Source organism: Chiroxiphia lanceolata, chromosome 6 (assembly GCF_009829145.1).
Source record: "Chiroxiphia lanceolata isolate bChiLan1 chromosome 6, bChiLan1.pri, whole genome shotgun sequence".
Taxonomy (NCBI): Eukaryota; Metazoa; Chordata; class Aves; order Passeriformes; family Pipridae; genus Chiroxiphia; species Chiroxiphia lanceolata.
This window is the reverse complement of record NC_045642.1, coordinates 59,734,340-59,752,807: the sequence shown is the minus strand read 5'-3', so window position 1 is coordinate 59,752,807 and position 18,468 is coordinate 59,734,340. Positions and strand designations below refer to the sequence as shown.

General features: G+C 37.0%; 1 protein-coding gene across 6 annotated transcripts in view; it reads right to left on the bottom strand.

Moving 5' to 3' along the window:
• Positions 1-323: 323 nt before the first annotated feature.
• The window catches only part of C6H14orf39 (chromosome 6 C14orf39 homolog), a 32,449-nt gene continuing 14,304 nt past the window's right edge, over positions 324-18,468 (bottom strand). For all 6 annotated transcript variants that reach the window (XM_032691976.1, XM_032691971.1, XM_032691975.1 and 3 more), the window contains 13 exons: positions 17,347-17,531; positions 16,843-16,885; positions 16,300-16,420; positions 15,039-15,133; positions 10,028-10,167; positions 9,498-9,577; positions 7,377-7,462; positions 7,229-7,293; positions 6,120-6,187; positions 4,346-4,485; positions 3,710-3,845; positions 2,250-2,307; positions 324-1,022 (listed from right to left, as the gene is read on the bottom strand). In XM_032691976.1, the coding sequence (XP_032547867.1) occupies positions 820-1,022; positions 2,250-2,307; positions 3,710-3,845; positions 4,346-4,485; positions 6,120-6,187; positions 7,229-7,293; positions 7,377-7,462; positions 9,498-9,577; positions 10,028-10,167; positions 15,039-15,133; positions 16,300-16,420; positions 16,843-16,885; positions 17,347-17,531 (1,420 nt within the window). In that variant the 3' untranslated portion in view covers positions 324-819. The remainder of the gene's footprint in view (positions 1,023-2,249; positions 2,308-3,709; positions 3,846-4,345; positions 4,486-6,119; positions 6,188-7,228; positions 7,294-7,376; positions 7,463-9,497; positions 9,578-10,027; positions 10,168-15,038; positions 15,134-16,299; positions 16,421-16,842; positions 16,886-17,346; positions 17,532-18,468) is intronic.

The window sequence follows — 18,468 nt, the reverse complement described above, 5'->3', positions numbered from 1 at the left end:
GAAGATGATTCTGAGGGATTCACAGAGCACAGGGCTGTGCTGGCTCAGAACAGTCAGAATTCCTTGCTGAGTAACCCTGATATTGCCTTGAAAGCCATTCTTTCCATAAGGAAAGGTCTTTGTGGAGAGCTGAGGGATACACTTGTGCTGACCACAGTTAGACTTTGGGAACTGCCTCTGCCTTTTTTTGAAAGACACTAGTTAAAGAGGAAAAAATTTTCTTTCAGTAGGTCGAGTGGAAAGACCGAATTTGAAATGTTAAGCATTACAATTGCAACATTGTTTCACTCCAGATATTAAGAAATACCTACAAAACTTTACACAAAATTAACAAAAATGTTTATTTCAAAATTATAAATCAGCTGTTACACACAGAATACTTAAAACAGTGTCTTTAACTCAAATTCAGCTTTTACTGCTACAATAAACAGTCACTCTTACTAACACAAGTAATTTAGTTTATATCAGAGGCTGAAAGTAGTCATCTACATGTTTAGATGCTCTCACACAGATATTCAATTAACTCACTACTGTAAAATGATATTTCTGCTGCTTCTAAGTGCCAATTTGGCAAGAGTGTATCATAACATTTTATGAAAAAAACACCTTTAGAAAATAAATAAGAAAAATAAATCTGCATCTCAAAGTGTGTGTGGTTGATCAACACACACATGTTCTTGCAGCAACTACAGTAATGTATTCTTACATTATTTCTTACAGAAATGAAAGGAGAAGAAATGCTTTGTACTTTAACTTCAGAAACTGAAAACATTTGTCAAGGCTAAGTAGGAAAAGAATTTAAAAGGAAGTCAAAGGCATTCAAAAGAGTGTAAATTGCTTTGTATTTTGTAAGGAAGAATGAAAACCTTTCATAGAAGGAGATTGTGATGATCTCTGATCCTGTCCAAATGCAAATGGAAAACTAAAGTCATCTTTTCCATCTCCAAATGCATGAGAAGTCGATTCTGAGGCGAAGGGAAAGGCAAATGCATCCTCACTTTCAGGTTTCCCAAAGAAGCTCCCTATATGGAATACACATTATATTTATAATTAGATTAAATCCTACTGAGAGAATACTGCATTCAGCAGATGTTTCTTTAAAAACACATTATACCCAACGTCCTGCTGAGCATCAAGGTACAGTTGTGTGTTTATTTCTGCACTAGAAATGGTATTTCCAGGAGGTCATTATTAGAATCTACACCAAAGGAAGTGTGAAGTGCTCGAAGGATTTAGAACAACAAAACACTTGTACATGATATATTTTGCAACAGAGTAACAGAGGTCTTTGTAAACAGAATCTACAAAAGTGTTTCTTTAGAGAACGATGTGATCAATCACTGAAATACTTGGAAAAACAAAGCTGCTGACAGAAAAACACTTGAATTTTTATTTAGTAGTACAGAATTCACACACTTAACAACAGCTACATATGCATAAACCCTTATATTCTATACTCATCCAATTTAAAAAAAAAGTAGCTTTGCACTTGCAGCACCTCAGAAGAAAAAGATTAGATTACAGTTCCCTTCAGGGGAGTGCTTGATCAGAAGTTTTGATCCTATTGATATAAAGAAAAATTGGCTTTTCCTTTCAGAAAATCCAGGACTTCACACAGATCATGCAAATGTCTGTGGCTCACTCATACTGAGTGAAAGATACTGTGTATTAAGTCTGATTCTGCTCTCTTGTGCCATTTCTATGTTGTGTACTTTTAACAGTTTACACTGATGAAAGTTAGTTTACTATTGAGATTTTTTTAATCAAATGGAAACTTTATTTTCATTTTAGTTGAAGGAGGAAACAAAACCCAAGCAGATGTACTCTTTCCAACTCTAAGCTGGTATCTTTAAGTTAAAGTAGTATTTACCAAGTACTACAGCTTTTTACATTAAAATAACTGTTCTTTTTATCTGCGAAAAAGCTTTGAGAGTTGAATTTTTCTCCTCCCTTGCCGGTCCTCTCAGTTTGCTTCAAACACACCTGCCACTACTGCTATTTCTTTCTTTCTCATACCTCTTTTTTTTCCCATGGTGTCTCAGACATTTGAAGCCAAACATGCAAGGAAAGACTTAAGCTCATCTAAACACGAATGAGCACAATAAACCACTGAGCTACATTATCACACCTGACCGTCCTTTCAAGACAAACAAAGGTGCTCTGCTAAGCAGGATCATGAGTTTGTCAGTCATATAAACACAAGCAGAAGACAGCTGGTCTACACAAGCACGTCTGAGTTTCAGACTTACCAATATCTTTGTGTGGGGACTGAGTGTTCAGGTTTCCCACAGAAAAATTTTCTTCTGTCTGAAAATGTAAACAAATATTCTATTTAACAAATGAGAAAGGCGACAGATAAGCTCTAATGCAGGTATGTGATATGCTCTTTTGCTTTTGGTGAGAAAGACACTGTCTCAGTGTTAGCAGCCTTCACAAAATCTGTATTCAAAGGTGTATATCAGTCCCTAAAGTTGCAAAGAAAACTCTTTGATCAGATAGATTTCATTATAGTTGCACATATCTGCAAACACACTCCCTCCGTTCTCCTAGAAAAAAACCCACATCAAGTTGGTAGCTGTCCAAAAGCTGATCTGGCTAACTGCTGTTGTTTAAACTGAAAAAAAACCAAAATCATTTCATTCTGTGACATTTTAGAAAACCTCTAAGCAACAACACAATTAGTTCCTACTAAGTAGGACCTGCCATTGCCAGAAAGACTAGCAGGGTAATCACTTGTCACTCTTGAGGAGAGTTCTCAAGCTACATTTAAAACAGATACTGAAGTCCTTCAAAACTCCAATCTAAGGGCAGAGAATCCCACCTCTGGTACAATCTGAACAGGCACGAAATAATGTGGGTTCTGACAGCACTGCATGACTTAATATCCACCTCATTCCTCAATAATTCACAAACCACTCACCAATGTGTTCTCTCCTACACACAGCTCATGCTACAAGATACCAACATCATGTATCTTGCCAAACACAAAATGAAATGGTGCTTTCCCTCACCCCTGTTTCAGCTTCCGTCCACTGAAACAGGAGATACCTGAGCTCAAATCCCTTATTTGCATGATGGGGTTTGGATCTCCACTGCCAAGTGGTACCTAACCCCTGTCCTAGGCACTGACACATACCCATCCTGGATCCCCAATTATCTCCCTGTTAACCCAGGAGAGGAAAATTGACTCGGCAGCACTGCAGTTGGGGAATCTGCAAGGAAAAGGAAGACCTGGATTCCGTTCCCTGTTCCAAATAGTTGCCTACATAGCTCCTCCATTTAAGTAGAGCTATTCCATATTTGCTGTTCAATGCCCTTAATAGATTGTGCTTTCTTCCTTTCTCACTGTTCTTCACTTCATCAAGACAAAACTACACAGGATGTGCATGTGAGCTGGGAATTCTGCTAGAGAACCTAAATTTTGTGCTGCAACACTGAACCAGAAGCCTTTTGGTGAATCAAGTCACCACTACATTTGCACAAGATCCACCTGAGAAAGACTCATACTTGCTCAGAAGTCATCATAGGGGGAATTGCCAGGAGAGGAGTTCAACATTTTCAAAGGACAACAAAGTAAAATTAAGTGAGATATTAAAAAAAAAAATTACTACAAGATAGCCAGTCTGAAAAATCTCATTCGCTGTCAGCGCTGTTTTCTTCACTTATTTCGCTTTGTGGAAATGTGGTGCTCACATGTAATCACTTTTACCTCATCAGGTGAGTTTTGTGCCCCAAACACAGAAGAAGCAAAGAAGTTAAAGCCAGGTGATTTCTGGGAGAAGTTCATGAGAGAAAAGAAAGCAGGAGATTTTGATGTTCCTTCTTCACAACCTAAATTTTGAATGCTGTAAATACAGAAAGGAATAAACCATATTAATAGTTTCCTAAGTAATGATGGCTTTTTTGTTCTATTTTTTTCTTTTTCTGTTTTTTCACCTTTTTAAATCCCCATAGCTTCCATCAATAATTTCCTTTTGCATCACAGCACAGGTAACACAATTCTTTAAAGCAAAAGTGGTATTCTTACCAATTCCCTACCCTTCTAACAAAACCAACCTACTTAAAGATAGAAATCAGGGGTACGAATATTACTGCAGGAAAAGACAATGTGTCTCATATTTCTAAGCAGAGTCTTGCTCTTTTAAACAGCTTCAAGTGGAAAGGATATTATAAGAAGAAAACCTAATAAATGCCTAGAATAAATTGGAAAAAAAAATCTGAATATTTTCAGATGAGTTTTCTAGAAAATTCTTTCTATAGTATCTTCTAAGAACAGCAGAAAGGCTTGTACAATAAACATCAATACACCTTTTTGCTCAAGATCAAATAAAAGCTGAAATCATACAAGTCAAAGGGAGGTGTTTCAGAGAACTGCATCTTCTTCCCCTTTAAGTCAGGTGTTTTAGGTGCTCTTAAAAATGGTTCTGCACTTTCTTCTACTATGTCAGGATTATCTTCACTTGGATTAAAACACGTGTGTACATCCTATTAAAAAGAATTATACAACAATGTTTATAACGTATAAAATTTCCCAAAATATCATTAGCCCATTTACCTATAAATATGTTAATGGTATGCTTTAGGTCTAGTTATGTCTCATGAAAAATAAAAGGTTTTTAATAAAATGCTCACAGTGACATATTCACCATCCTTAAAACTGTAACCTTAATTTACTCAATTAAAATGGACTTCCTGTGAGTTAAAATTTTCATCCAAAAAATAAAAAAACTTGTGAACTAACATTTTCAATAAAAGATGTAATTCCAAAGTATGTCTTAGCATAATGTTTAAGGTCACACTGGAATCCTCTTGATACTCCCTAGTGAATTAAAGGAACATCACCATCAGAATATATTTCAGCTGACTGAGACATTTCATCTTCCTCAGAAAAGGTTAAACGAGAATGTACACTTGGATTCTGTGTGGTAATTTCCACCAGACTCAATATTGTTTTAAATATTTCTTCTCCATCAGTTGGTTTCAGGTATCATTCTGTAGTGAATCAACCAGAGGATGAAGAGCATCTCAGACTTGATCTTGTCTACTGGTTGTAGCTGTGTGCTGCTTTGGGCTGGGGTAGAGATTGTATTCTTCACAGTGGATGGCACAGCAGATACAGTGCTAATTATTCAGGGATGTTTTAGTTACTGCTGAGCAGTGCTCACACAACATCAAGGTCTTTTCTGTTTCTCTCCCACCGGTGAGTGGGCTGGAGGTGCACAAGGAATTGTGAGGGGACACGCTGGGACAGCTGCCCCCAACTGACCACAGAAGTACTGCACACCATGTAATGTCATGCTCAGCAATAAAAGCTGTGGGGAAGAAAGAGGAAGAGGGGAATGTTTGGAGTCATGACATCTGCCTTCCCAAGCAACTGTTATGAGTGATGGAGCCCTCTGTTCCTGGCAATGGCTAAACAACTGCCTGTAGATAGGACATAATGACTGAATTCCTTATTCTGTTTCAGTAGCATGCACAGCTTTTGCTTTACCTCTTAAATTGTCTTTATCTCAACCCACAAGGTTTTGCATTTTTACCCTTCTGACTCTGTTCCCCTTTCCACTGTGGGGGGCAGGGAGCAAGTGGTTGTGTAGTGCGCAGCTGCTGGTGGGTGTTAAACCACATCTTGATACCACCTACATGTGCAACACAACTGGCTTGAATATTACTGGAATATTATGTGTGCTTGACCTCACATCCAGGCCCACCTGGTAAAAGCAGTGGCAATGGAGCCAGCACTGAGCCTGTTTATCACAGTTCTGTGTGAGAAATAAGTTTCAAAAGCAGTCTTTTTTTTTTAATGTTTCATCAGCTCACACTGACTAAAATGTTATGCACCAGTTGATACAAAAAATATGATGTGCATAGGATAGTCATCCTAAATGATCTATTGTTAAAGCAACAAAAAAACCCTCAGAACACTGATGTGATCAAGAGCAATGATCACTATATTACCAACCAGAGGGTACTGGTTGGCTCCTCACCTGTTGTGTGCCTTATAGTGAGTCACTTTGCCAATTTCTGAGACTCACCTCTTGCCAACCGATTCAAATACGTCAAAATACTTTGACTATTGTAAATAAATCAATTACTTATGACATAAGAAATGCTTTGCTTACTTGAGGTATGTGCGAAGATTCCTTCGGCTCACCTGCTTCTTTATCACCACGTTTGGCCTCTTGGTTTGCTGCACAAAAAAAGGCAGCACTGCCTGTGTTACAGCAGCTTTTTGAACAGGTGCATAAAAATTACATTGTGGGAAAGAATCCCTGAGGAAGGTTTACTGAGTTGGCATTGCTATTGCTGAGGAAGTGTTCTGACTGTGGTTTTCATAACAACCCACTCCGTGGCTACATCCATAATAATTACCTCTTGTTCTGCCACTTACTCACTGTTGTCAGAGCATTACTCGGGCTGCTTCACGTGGTTTGGTGTGTTCTCTAAACCTACCCATTGTTCCCTGAGAGTGCTGTGTTTGTCTAATCCAGCTATTGCCCTCTGAGAGTGCTAAATACCAGTCAATAGAAACCAGGTGGGAGCAATATAAAAAGCACATCCGTGTGACAGTGATGAAGTGTTTAAAGGAGGATGAGAAACGAGAGGGAATGTTATCAGACTTTCTGCTCTAAGCTTCAGGTCATGCAACATCTCAGGCACTGTGGGTTAAGGACACTGTGTTTCAGGACACAGAAGTAATGTCCTAGTCATAAAAAAATAGAGACTATAACCTTTTACATGCATCTAAAGTGGCAGTATAATTAGAAAAAAAATATTTAAACTGAAGTTCAGTGCCTTGTGGTCTCAAAAACTGTAGGTGTGTTTCTAATTACCCTGTTTTGTTCCTGTAAACATTCTGTATGTTTTTCTCCAGTTAATTTTTGTCATTAATAATCTTAATGTGATGATTCCAGATTCCTAAATGACTGGGTTTATTATACCCCTTTTCTTTGCATTTTCTCATGCCTCCTGGGCAGATTTTGAGGCTGGTTTTCATTTTATCCAAGTAATTTGAGCCCAGAATATGAATTTACAGGAGCTGTTGGAAGCTTCCATTCATTGGCAATGGTCAATGCAGAATGAATCTACCTGTCTGCTATACTCAAAGTTTGAACTAAATAATCAAAGTGGGAAAGGAATATAAATGGTGGCCCTCTTAACATCAGAATAAAAATTTGGTCCATAAAATTATATGATCCAGCCTTATAAAAAAAGTGCAGTGGTACCTTACCCATTACTGCATTTTTAATCTCAAACTGCTGACTGGAAGTCAACTGCTTTGGAGGATTTGTCACTCTAAAAGACAAAAATTATTGTTTGTTTAAATATGAATTACTTCCAAAAACCTCAGCCTTAAGAATGAAAACTATTAAAGTTACCTGAATTTCATTGGGGTTTGTATGCTTGCTATTGATGGAACTTGGGCAATTCGTGGGTTATTGGTCCCTGCAGTGTCAATAACCATCTAAAAGACAGAAAAAAAATTCAAATGAGGCAGCAAATGAAATTGTCACATCAACAATATCACTTTAATTTCTTCTTTGTGGAAATCCCTTCTTTTAATCAGGAATTAAGGATCAGGCAATGTAAAAAAAACCCTACCTTTTTGCCTATATTTCCGTTATCTAAATTTTGACAGCATGATACCCAAAATCACTTCTATAATTTTTTATAAAGTCTTAGTCACAACATTGATAACTAGATGTGAATAATTAACTTCTCTGTGACACAAATAATGTTATGTAATTTACAAACTTTATCCAGGTTTGCTGCTGCTGCTTCTCAACACAAAAAGGGCTGGGCCAGGCCTGCCTCTGCCACTGAAGGCTGATGTGAGCATGTACATCAGTCTCAGTCAGCACAGATCTCATGTGTGGATTGAAAAACTGCAGAAAACATGGAAGTACTCCCACCTCACAGATTTTTATCAGATCAAAAGCCCTAACTCTTATATCTAGGGTGTCTTTGTGCCTTAAGGGCAGAGTGGCACCAGGGTTGTATACCTCTGCATCAGATAACACATTATTTCACAGGGAGCATCTAGTTCTGGTTTATTTTTAATTTACAAAATGTATCAATCTGAATTCAGTTCAGGATAGGGGACTAAAGGGCTGGTTCTGCATTATCTGTCTGCCACTCAACTCCTGAAGTTTACAGCACACCTTCTCTGAAGCATAGCAACCTTTCTTCCAATCTTATTTTTCCTCAGACTCCATCTTCTTTTCCTTGTTGTCATCATCCTTTCTGAAAGTTCTCTTAACCTTGACTTACTGCTTCTCAGTATTGTCTAAGTGCAATTCTAAGTCCTAGATTTCCAGCCTCATCTCTAGATTACCCTGGCAACAGCCCCTTCCATCATCCTTGTCATGTCCAACTCCCTCAGCCAGTCACAAATGAGAATTGCTTGAAATTTCTTCTGGCCTCGTTCCACTCAGCCTGGCCACTGCCCTTCATGATGTCTTATATCATGAAGACACTGTCTTCTCCCACAAGCTCCACTCTACACCATTTAGTGATTCCCTCGCTTAGTCCTTCAGTTCCTTTGGAATTCTTAAGAAAATCACAACTGGTTCTGTTTAATTTTAGCCTGATTTTTATTGTTCAATAACATTTGGGTTTAAATAGAACAAGTGAGGTGTCCCTTAGAAAGAAGGTTTTGATATGGAAACTTCCCTGAGCTTCTGCACAGCAAACACAATCACAAACTATTTACTTTGTCTCCCATGGCCTTCCCTAATTTGAATACTCCTTCAATACCTTAACAATCTATTGCTCCTATCAATGTCCTTGCTCTCTATGAGACTATTAGTGGTTTTCACAACTGTGCAAGCTGTTCCTCCAGCTTGTTTCTAGATGGGTTGATTGTGTTTGAATATTTAAGATACAAATACACTTCACCATTTCATAAAAATGCCATATGAAATCTGTGCTTATGGGTGAGAGATAGAAAATGGACTTGTGGATTCCTGCAGTGTACAAAGCAAGGTTGTTCATGGTTTTATTCCTGTCAGCCCAGACTTTTGTCTCTGGTTAAACCTCAGAACTGAGCTGTTAACTGTGGGCACACCTGTACAGCATCCTGCACACTTAGTCCTTTATGAAATCCTTCATTATGGAGTAGATGGCTGATAAGTCATCAGTAATAGAAGATTATGCTCCTCCTTTAGAGTTCCAAAAATTTGCTACATAAAACCAAGTGAATCTACAAAGGTTATCCTAAATTTTAAAAACTATTATACAAAATTAGTTGGAAAGGTGGAGCACCTCAAGTTTGACATGAGAATGCTTTGCAAGAACAAACATATTTTCAGAATGAAAAGGCATCAAAGAAAGATTTTTGTTGTCATTACCAAATAATAGCAGATTACCAAGATTACAGGGTTGGCAGGTTTTATGTAAGATATTATAGCACAAGGCATGTTTGAAGTGTTTTGAATTTAAACCACAACATAAACCAGATTATATAATCTCATGTTTTTACCAGTGGGAGAGCTACATACCTCTGACAAATTTTCTGCAAGATTGGAGGAACTGCTAGTGGCAACTGAAAGTTCCATTGTTTTTTCTTTGTCTTCTCTCCCTAAATTAATAAATATTATGTAATATTGCCAATAGGATTAAGTATCCAAAGCATGACATTGTTAAACTAAACTTGGGAACAACAATTACGAATTTTCCTTTCAATAGAGAGCAAAAAGAAAATTATCCCAAAATATGAAAGTATTAATCAAATAATAGTTAATATTTGCTGTACTAATGCAAACAGTGCTAAAGGTATGTTTCAGATTTTTCTGGCAGCATGCATCAGGTGTATCTGTCATGTTACTTTACTCATTGCATAGGTACTAGAGGAACCAGACATAGAAGATTTCCTGAACATAAAGACAGGTAAGCACCCAACTTCCACTGAAAACCTGGCTTCAACTGTCACAGTAGGAGCAGTTCACTAGATTTGTTGTTGAGCATTATCCATTCATTTACACAGAAATAATCCAGAATCCTCACTGAGAAATCATTAAACACACTGCACCTGTCTCTGGTTGTTGATTTGAGAATCTAATACTCTGCACAGACTGGACCAGTTTCTGAGGAATGTGTAGGACAGGTAATGGTTTACACCACTGATGTTTCTCTTTCAGCAAAGGTGAGTGTTCAGGCTCTTCGAACATCCTAAACAGAATTAAATTTAAAATCATTAAGTTGCAAATGAAAAGAAACCATAAAATATAACTGCTTCAAATAAGTGTAGTTTTCAAGGGAGTTGGATGTTGTCAGCGAGGTTCTACCACTTTCAGCACCAGCAGCTGATAAAAATTGAGGTTTTCTTTAAATAATATCAAACAGAGAATATCACTGAAAAAAAGAAACCACCAAGTAGTAACAAGCCAATCATAAGAACACTGATGACTTAAATTTTGTCAGTATCAAAGAAAAGAATTAGTAGTTTGAAATTTGACACTTTGAATAAAGTACATCATTATTGTAGTTCTGAAATCACATTTTCACATTTGAAAACACTTCTCTCTCTCTGAGATTGTTTGGAATACTCACACTACACATACACAAAAGAGAAAACTGCAGCAAGTGTTTTCACTTGTAGGGTAATTATCTGTGTAGGGTAAATAGCCCTTTACAGTGGAGAAAGACAGAGGTTAGCAGAACAATGAAGGGTAAAGTGGCTATTTGGCACAGGAACGTTTACCATTTTTTAAAATAATGAGTTCTATTCTATTTTCTCTCTGGCATTCTTGCTTAGTGCCTCTGTGCTTCTAGCTACAACATCTGGTCTGTTACTGACTGAACAATGCCAGTCAGAACAAATAAAGAACTGAGTCAGTCTGTTGGTTCTTCTTGAAATGTTCCATAAACAAAAATAAGATAAAATGTAGGATGCTCTTTATAAGACAATGTGGAGTAAAAGTAGCGGTACTAATAAAAAATACCAATTAGAAGCACTGGTTAAGATACATGGGCCTAACACATTAAACTCATATCCATACCTGTGCTCACATAAAACTGTGAATGCACCTCAGACAAGTAACTCTGATGAAAAGGACCATTTTCACGTGTAGTTACACATACACCTGGTGCTGTGCTGGACTGAGACCTAACAAACTATACAAACCATATACCACCTAACACAGCAATCAAAAAACCCTACAAATATTAAAGATTTTTTAAACGATTGTACCTTTTAGTTACATTGATTATAGATAAACCTTTGTCAAGAATGAATATTACAGGAAATAAGATGTGTATACAGCCGGTGCATCTTTAAATTCAGATGCAGGGAGCACAAAAACGAGGAGAAATCCAAACACAGCTAAGCACAGAACTCTGGCTAAAACTGCCTCACTTTGTTCAAAGTGGCTTATTCGGCCACTTTACCACAATCATCATTCAAAGATCAATGGAACAAGGCTGCAGTGGTTAAGGTCATCAGCCAGACTGCCATAGACAGCCTAATAGGGGTGGGATTTTTTGTTGTTTGGGGGTATTTTTTTCTTTAGTTTTGGATTTTTTTTTTTCACAGAATTTAGGATACTAGGTTACGTTTTTAAAAGTTCTTGCTGTCACTTTCCTTGTGCTCCTGTAAAGCCTAGCAGACAACTCTACCTTTCTAAAAATTTACTCTCCATTAAATATATTCTCCATATTCTCCATAAAAAATATTCTTTCACGACGCCTTTCTATTCAGAAGAATGTATCAAAGGCAGTTACAAACCAGACTCAGAAGCTCTTAAAAATGCACTTTTTGAGTAACCAGTTAAACTTCATGCATATGAAGTTCCCAATTAAACTTCATGCATATGAAGCTCCTAGTTAAACTTCATGCATATGCAATACAGCTGCTCCCTTCCCTCCCCAAAAGCACTGTTGAAAAATAAACCATGGGCATCTTCTCTGACATAATTAATAACCACTGGAAGAAAAATCAAACTGCAAACTGAAGCTCAAAACAGTCCAAATTGCAGTAGCAAGAAAGAGCATTTGTCTTCTTTCTCTGCTTCATTGTTAGTAGACATCTGAGTAGATAAAAAAATCTTTATCTTGATCCATACTGCAAAACAGGGAACCTTTTTTAAAGTGTAAAGAAAAAAATAGATATTCTTAAGTCAAAATAAAGTGGCATTTTCTTAGTAACAGTTTCTTCATTGTAGCATAACAAAGCCCAAAGATTAATATTACTTCATTTTCACTATAGGAATCAAGTGTATTTGATCAGACATATGAAGAATCACACCTGATTCCTGTGGTATTTACAGGACTCTCCAGAAGTCATGTTCAGTATTCTCATGAGGAGAATGCCAGCAATTCCTTTGGGAAGCAGGACTTTAAATGACTAGTAACTAATAACTACCTATGAGGTTTGGTGAGTACAGGGTTGCCTCTTCATATATGTTTACATTAGAAGTCCTGAAACAACTTTTTAAGTACTTTTCCAAGAATTATATTACCAAGTTTTTTCTTTGATCAGTAAAAGTTAATCTCTTGTAATGCAAAGGTACTGAAAGAGCAGCAATAATCTGCCATGGGATATCTTTTATGTGAAGTTTTAGCAAAAAGCTCTCTCTTGGAACATAAGAAGTGGAATTAATACATGACCAAATTGGAAAAAGAATAAATACAGAATTACAGAATAATGAAATTAAAGCTCTCTCAAACATTTTAGAAAAGCAGAGAGAATGGACATGATATATGCTGTAGCACAGCTCAAGATATCGACCTTTCTATGTAATAAATATAATCTCTAATTGAGAAATCAAAACTAGGGCTTCAAAAGAGTTGAGTTCTATCTGGTGGCTGATGAGAACTCTTGATTTGCAGATTTTACCTATGATGACTGTCAGTGTAACTGGTGAACTATGAAAGCCCACAAATCAGAGAGAACAGCTGGTATGAGCAGAGGAACCCGTGTTTTGCTCTCAGTCTTATCAATAACTGACCAGTCAGCAGTAAATGATTCCAACTAAAATGTTCCAGGCCTTTTAAAAGAACATTTACCACTTCCATTCTCCTGCCCAAAGGAGAACATATAAATCAGCACCTATTAGTTGACTTGCAAGTTGGTTTCTTGTCTCGTAGCCCTCTAAAGCATTTCATGGGTATTAATTTGTACATTGTTCTGCTCAGTGCTTTCATTGCTCTCTTTAGTTCTTTCCCCTGATGCTGCTGGTTTCATGCTGGTCTGGATCAGATTCACAGCACAATTCCCTTTTTTTCTGCTTATTTTGTAGCAGATGAAGATATCTCCTCTTCACAAAGATTTCTTTGCTCAGTAGTATCTTTGTAATGACTGCAGGACGGCTCACAAGAAAATACAGCCTTTGGCACCCACATTCTGCTGTTGTATTTTTGTACATTGCCTTGAGTCTGCAAAAGTTTTATTTCACATCTCATTTTCTCCATATATTTTCTATTTGGGTTTTTTTTCCTCACAGTGCTTATGCTCACAGTTTCATAGTACACTCATTTTTAACATCAGTAGTTATTTAAACAGTTACTTCAGTGCTTTTTAGTGAAGACTTCTTTTAATAAATTTATGTCAAATAGGGGTTTTTAAAACCATTTTATGCCATTTTCTACAGGCCTTTATGTTGTGGACGTCTTTGACATAAAAAAAATCCTCAAACCCCTTTAAAATTTACTCTAGGAAAAACTTATTGAGTAATAATCAGGTTCTGGTCTGATAACACTTGTTGTATCACAGAAGTGCATACATGGAGGTTAAAAGGCACTGTGAGTTAGGGTAGTGTAAAAGGCTTACACCACTTTCTATCCATGATGCAGCCCATGGAATTACTGCTGCAGTAAGAGCTCCAAAAAGATCTGCTGGTGTGCAATGCAGACACAGCTACAGGTGGAGGTACAAGCACCTGAAGGCTCCATGACAGGGAGATAAATGTAGAAATGGCAGGTCTGGCAGTGCACCCTATGGATTCCTTTCCACGAGGAGCCTGTCTGAGGGATTCTTACACCTCCATACCCAGAGCACAGACCTCTGCCTCTTATAATAAGCCCCTAATTGGCTTTTTTTGCTCTGCAGACTGAACACACATGAGTTTCTTTGAAAATTCAAAGGGAATGCCTCCCATCTTTTATTTTGATTTGTCTTAAAACTAATGGGATTTCTTGTTTCCCCATGTTTCTGTTCTTGCCAATTATAAAAGCTTACATAAGGAGGTAGAATGGGTGTAAAGGGTTTAAAAAAAATCATCTGTATGATTCATAGGTAAGGAGATATTAAAGAACTAAAAAATCCCTGTGGAAAGGATCTTAGGGATGACATATTTCTACAGATATATTCCACTAAATCCCTGTTTAAAGCCCCAAAAATATTCTTTTTCAAGCACACCATGACATAAAATCACTCAGACAAAATCTTTTGGATGTATTTTTGCTTTAAAGTGGATTTTGATCTAAAAGTGTCAGCTCAATGGGAGATGTTTCAACATTCACAAGGACTCCAGATAAGTGCAAGATGGTCCTGATGGTGATTTTCAGACATTGTAATTGAGCTCAAATTAAAGTGAGTCCCAGCTGTAAATGATCGCTGACTAATTTACTAAGCCATTAATCCTGTCCATGAAACTTTCACTCATGCTTGTTTTTAAGAACTAAATTAAGAGTTAAATTTCTGAAGTAGTTCAGAGGTGAAGACAACTGACTTGTGGAACCCTGGCTCTTTTCCCCAAATATGCATTTAATAGAGTTGATGTATTTTATCTCTGACTGCACAGTCACTGTAGTTGCGTTCAAAACTTGTAACACTACTCATACAGATTTCTCAGAGTAGCTGAGGAGCAAAGGTTTCTACAAAATATTTTTTGGATACATTGAGCTTCCAAAAATCAAAATTTGCCACCATCTTAATCCCTAGAAATATAAAACTTTTAAAATTGCATAATTAAATCACATGATTGGGGTTAGAGAAGCTTGCCACTCCATTTTTAGCAACAATCTGTGTTTTGTAGCACTCTCTGTGTAATGCTGAGATACTACTCAATAAAAGCAAGGAAAAAAATAACTTTGAAGTGTACCTTTCTTTAAACTCCTCTGGTTTCTCGAGACTTTTTTGATTTTTTCCTTCAATCATTTCAGAGTTAGCTTGATCTTCTGTAGCCACTTCACGTCCCTTAAAAGATAAAGAACAAAGAGCATAAAAATTGACAAAATTTTAAATATTATAGCTATGTGCTACAAAAGTTTTCTAAACCTGATGAATCACTGCACAGTAGTAGAGCTTTTGCAGCCAAGACATTCTGAAGAAATAAACAGAACAAGGTTAAAGAGAGGAACTTCCATGTTCATTCCAGTTCTTACAGTTTTGGAACATGGGCACTGCACATCTGTTCAGAACCTGGAGCTCCCTACATGGTCTCCTTCAAAGCTATAAGAAAATTCACCTCATCCCTTTTTGCTGTATGTTTATACAGCACACATCACCTTGGGAACTTTAGTCTATGACTGTGTGTGTCAAACAGGATCACTAAATATTAAATATAAAACCAGAAGACACCACCTGTGCACGACATGCTTCTATCAGCACAAGGCAGTAAATGGAGTCCTTGATCAGCTGTTCCAGAGGTAAAAGCACCCAGATGCAGTGCTATAAAAAATCACTAAACCTTTACAAGATTGGCCTACTGGGCTACTCAGGCTTAAACCAGACCTTTTACAGAGGACTGGGTCCAACTGCTGCACAGATAAAATCCCTTTTATTTTTTGAAGATCATGCCTTTGAAATCAGTGCTTCTTCTAGTCAGTGGAACTGTATTGATCCCCTGTCTAAAATCAGCCAGTTTTACCTCTGAGGGTTATATACCCACACATTTATTTGGGGGGGAGGGGAGGAAGAAGAAAAGAAAAAAAAGAAGGAAAGCGGGAATTTCCATTATTCTTGTTGTAAAGCATATTTAGTCAAACACAAACCCTTAAAAACCAGTAGGGCCTGTGAAAGCTGTACACTCAAGCCCTGGGGCTCACTAAGGAGTGTCCCTGCACTGTTTTCAAGTGTCTTCTCTTGAGATAACACCAAAGTCCTCATGACACAGTGCCTTGACAGGAACTCTGGCATAGGCTGAGGTCCACAAAAAGCAAGCTTTGGGAGCCTTTACATTCATGGACCCCTCCTCTCTAAGAAAACATACCTGATGCTATAGAAACATAAGGCTGGAATCATCCTCTTGGCCTGTGTGCTTGAAAATACACTACTTTTTTTGTGTGTGTCAGAAAATATAATGACAGTATGTATAACTGCATAACGTGTATTTCTAGAAAATCAAATTAAAATACAGTTACTTTTTCTAAAGAACCAATCTTCATTTCTAATTCTCCCGCTTCTTTTTTCAGTTTGACGAGTTCTTGTGCAGCAACAGTGGTAAGATGTAACATTTCCTGTGTTTTTTGCTTCGAAGATGCACTTTCATGTTATGGAATATATGTTTGAACAACATGCATTTTTTTTTTTTCTGGCAAGGGATGCCACCAGATCTCTGACCCTTCTGTGCCATAAATGCAAATGCCAGAGGTGCAGAAAGCTCTGACAAATCTACATTTCTTTGCCAAATCTGCAAATCTAACTTCAATTAACCTTCTCCTAAACAAAGAATTTTCATGGATATGTTATTAAATTAAATTTTTTATTCTCTCTCTGGACAGTGCTCCCATAAATTTAAACTCAAGTGTATTATTTGACCTTCGATTTTTCTCACAGAGAAATACTGATGCTGCCACTCTAAAGATAAACATATAAATAATTAGTCTTTTCTAATAGAAAGTTGTGAAAGGTAAATTTAAACTTTTTTCCCTGCTAACTGTGTAAACATTGCAAATAAAGGATACATGTGTACAGCCCAATCATTTACAGATTTAAAAGGAACAGCCTCTGCAGAAATAAAATTTAATTTCAGAACATTAATTAACAAACTTAATTTTCTTAACAAATATAAGAATATAAATTAATAGATCAGGAGCACTTTACTTAGTATAGATAACAGAAATTACAGTGTAACAGTAATGCCGTTAACTTGCACTAAAAAGATACTAAAATTAAATTTAAACGTCTGAGAGCCTCGATGTAAAGGATTCTTAGAACATTTTTACCCCCAGAACCCCAATGACAAACCTCTCCCCATTACATTTAGGGTTTGGAGAAAGGAATATTACTATATATACCCTAAATTTTTCTTTGCTACAAATTTTTTTCCTAAAAATAATGTAACACAAAGAATATATTTTATTAGCTTAAAGGAAACTGTGGAAAATGAGAGGATTTCTGTATGGCACCTTTCATGTGCAGTGCACTGCCAATAGGCTTTAGTGTAAAAGCACTGATAAGAGCTGTACCCAGATCCAAGCAAGCGTCTTCCTTCCGTTTGTATTTTTTCCAGTGTTTCAAAACTCTCTTTTGGATTTCTTCAACTTCCTCCTTTTTTTTGTAATACCTCTGGGCAAGAGCAGTCTCTGCATATTTTTTGCGGTGTTCCTCCAAAACCTCCTTATACTGGATCATGCAATCCTCATACATTTTCCTATAAAAATATACACGTAATTTAATATTTTTTTTTCACACGAAGTCACTGTTCGTAAGGAAAAAAGCTATTAGTTTATGGCATCAGCTCTGATGTCCTAGGGGAAAAGAAAAAAGTTGGGTTATATTTAATATGCCACTCTTTGGTTTTATTTTTTATTTTCTAGCTATTTTCAAGGAACACTATGTTGTATGTAAAAAAGAACACAGTCGTGATGTAAAAACCAGTCAAACCTCACTGTTCTGAAAGGAATGCAGACCATGGCATAGTCAAAGTCAGCCTGGCAGATGACAAACATATTTTTTGCCATGTAATTATCATGAAACTCACTTCAGGCCAAAGCCTCTGCTGGTGTTTATTGGCACAACTCCCTCAGCTTCAGTGGAATTGTATCAAACTTACAGTTAAAGAGAATTTGGCCAAACACCCCATATTTAGAGCAGCCTGATGCACCGCTGGACTAAGAGCTGCCTCCAAGGAGATGCTGAGTAATCTCTGTCTGACTCAGGGAAGCTTTAAACACACATATGAGTCACACTAAAACAATAGGACTGTTCACACTTAAGGTTAAGCAAACACTTAAATGTTTAAATGGCAAAGAGCCAGAATGCTCAGCTTCTTGTAGAGCTGCCCTGTAAATTAATGTCACACCAATATAATTTCACTGGCATCACGTGAGCACACAGCTATGAGTTACTAAGGTAGGCAACATCAATTAATGTTCATGACATTCTTAAAACTCTCAATCAGCTTTTTAAAAAATTATACTGTAAAAACTAACAAATACCAGAAGTAATAGGATGCAACTCATCACATAAAGCAGAAAAATTTAGGCATGTGCAAAATACATAATAAGAGCTTGATGGTGAGTGTTTCTGCAGATGGCAGGTGTTAATAAAGAGGTATCACAGCTGGGTGTAAATTACTTAGGAAAAAT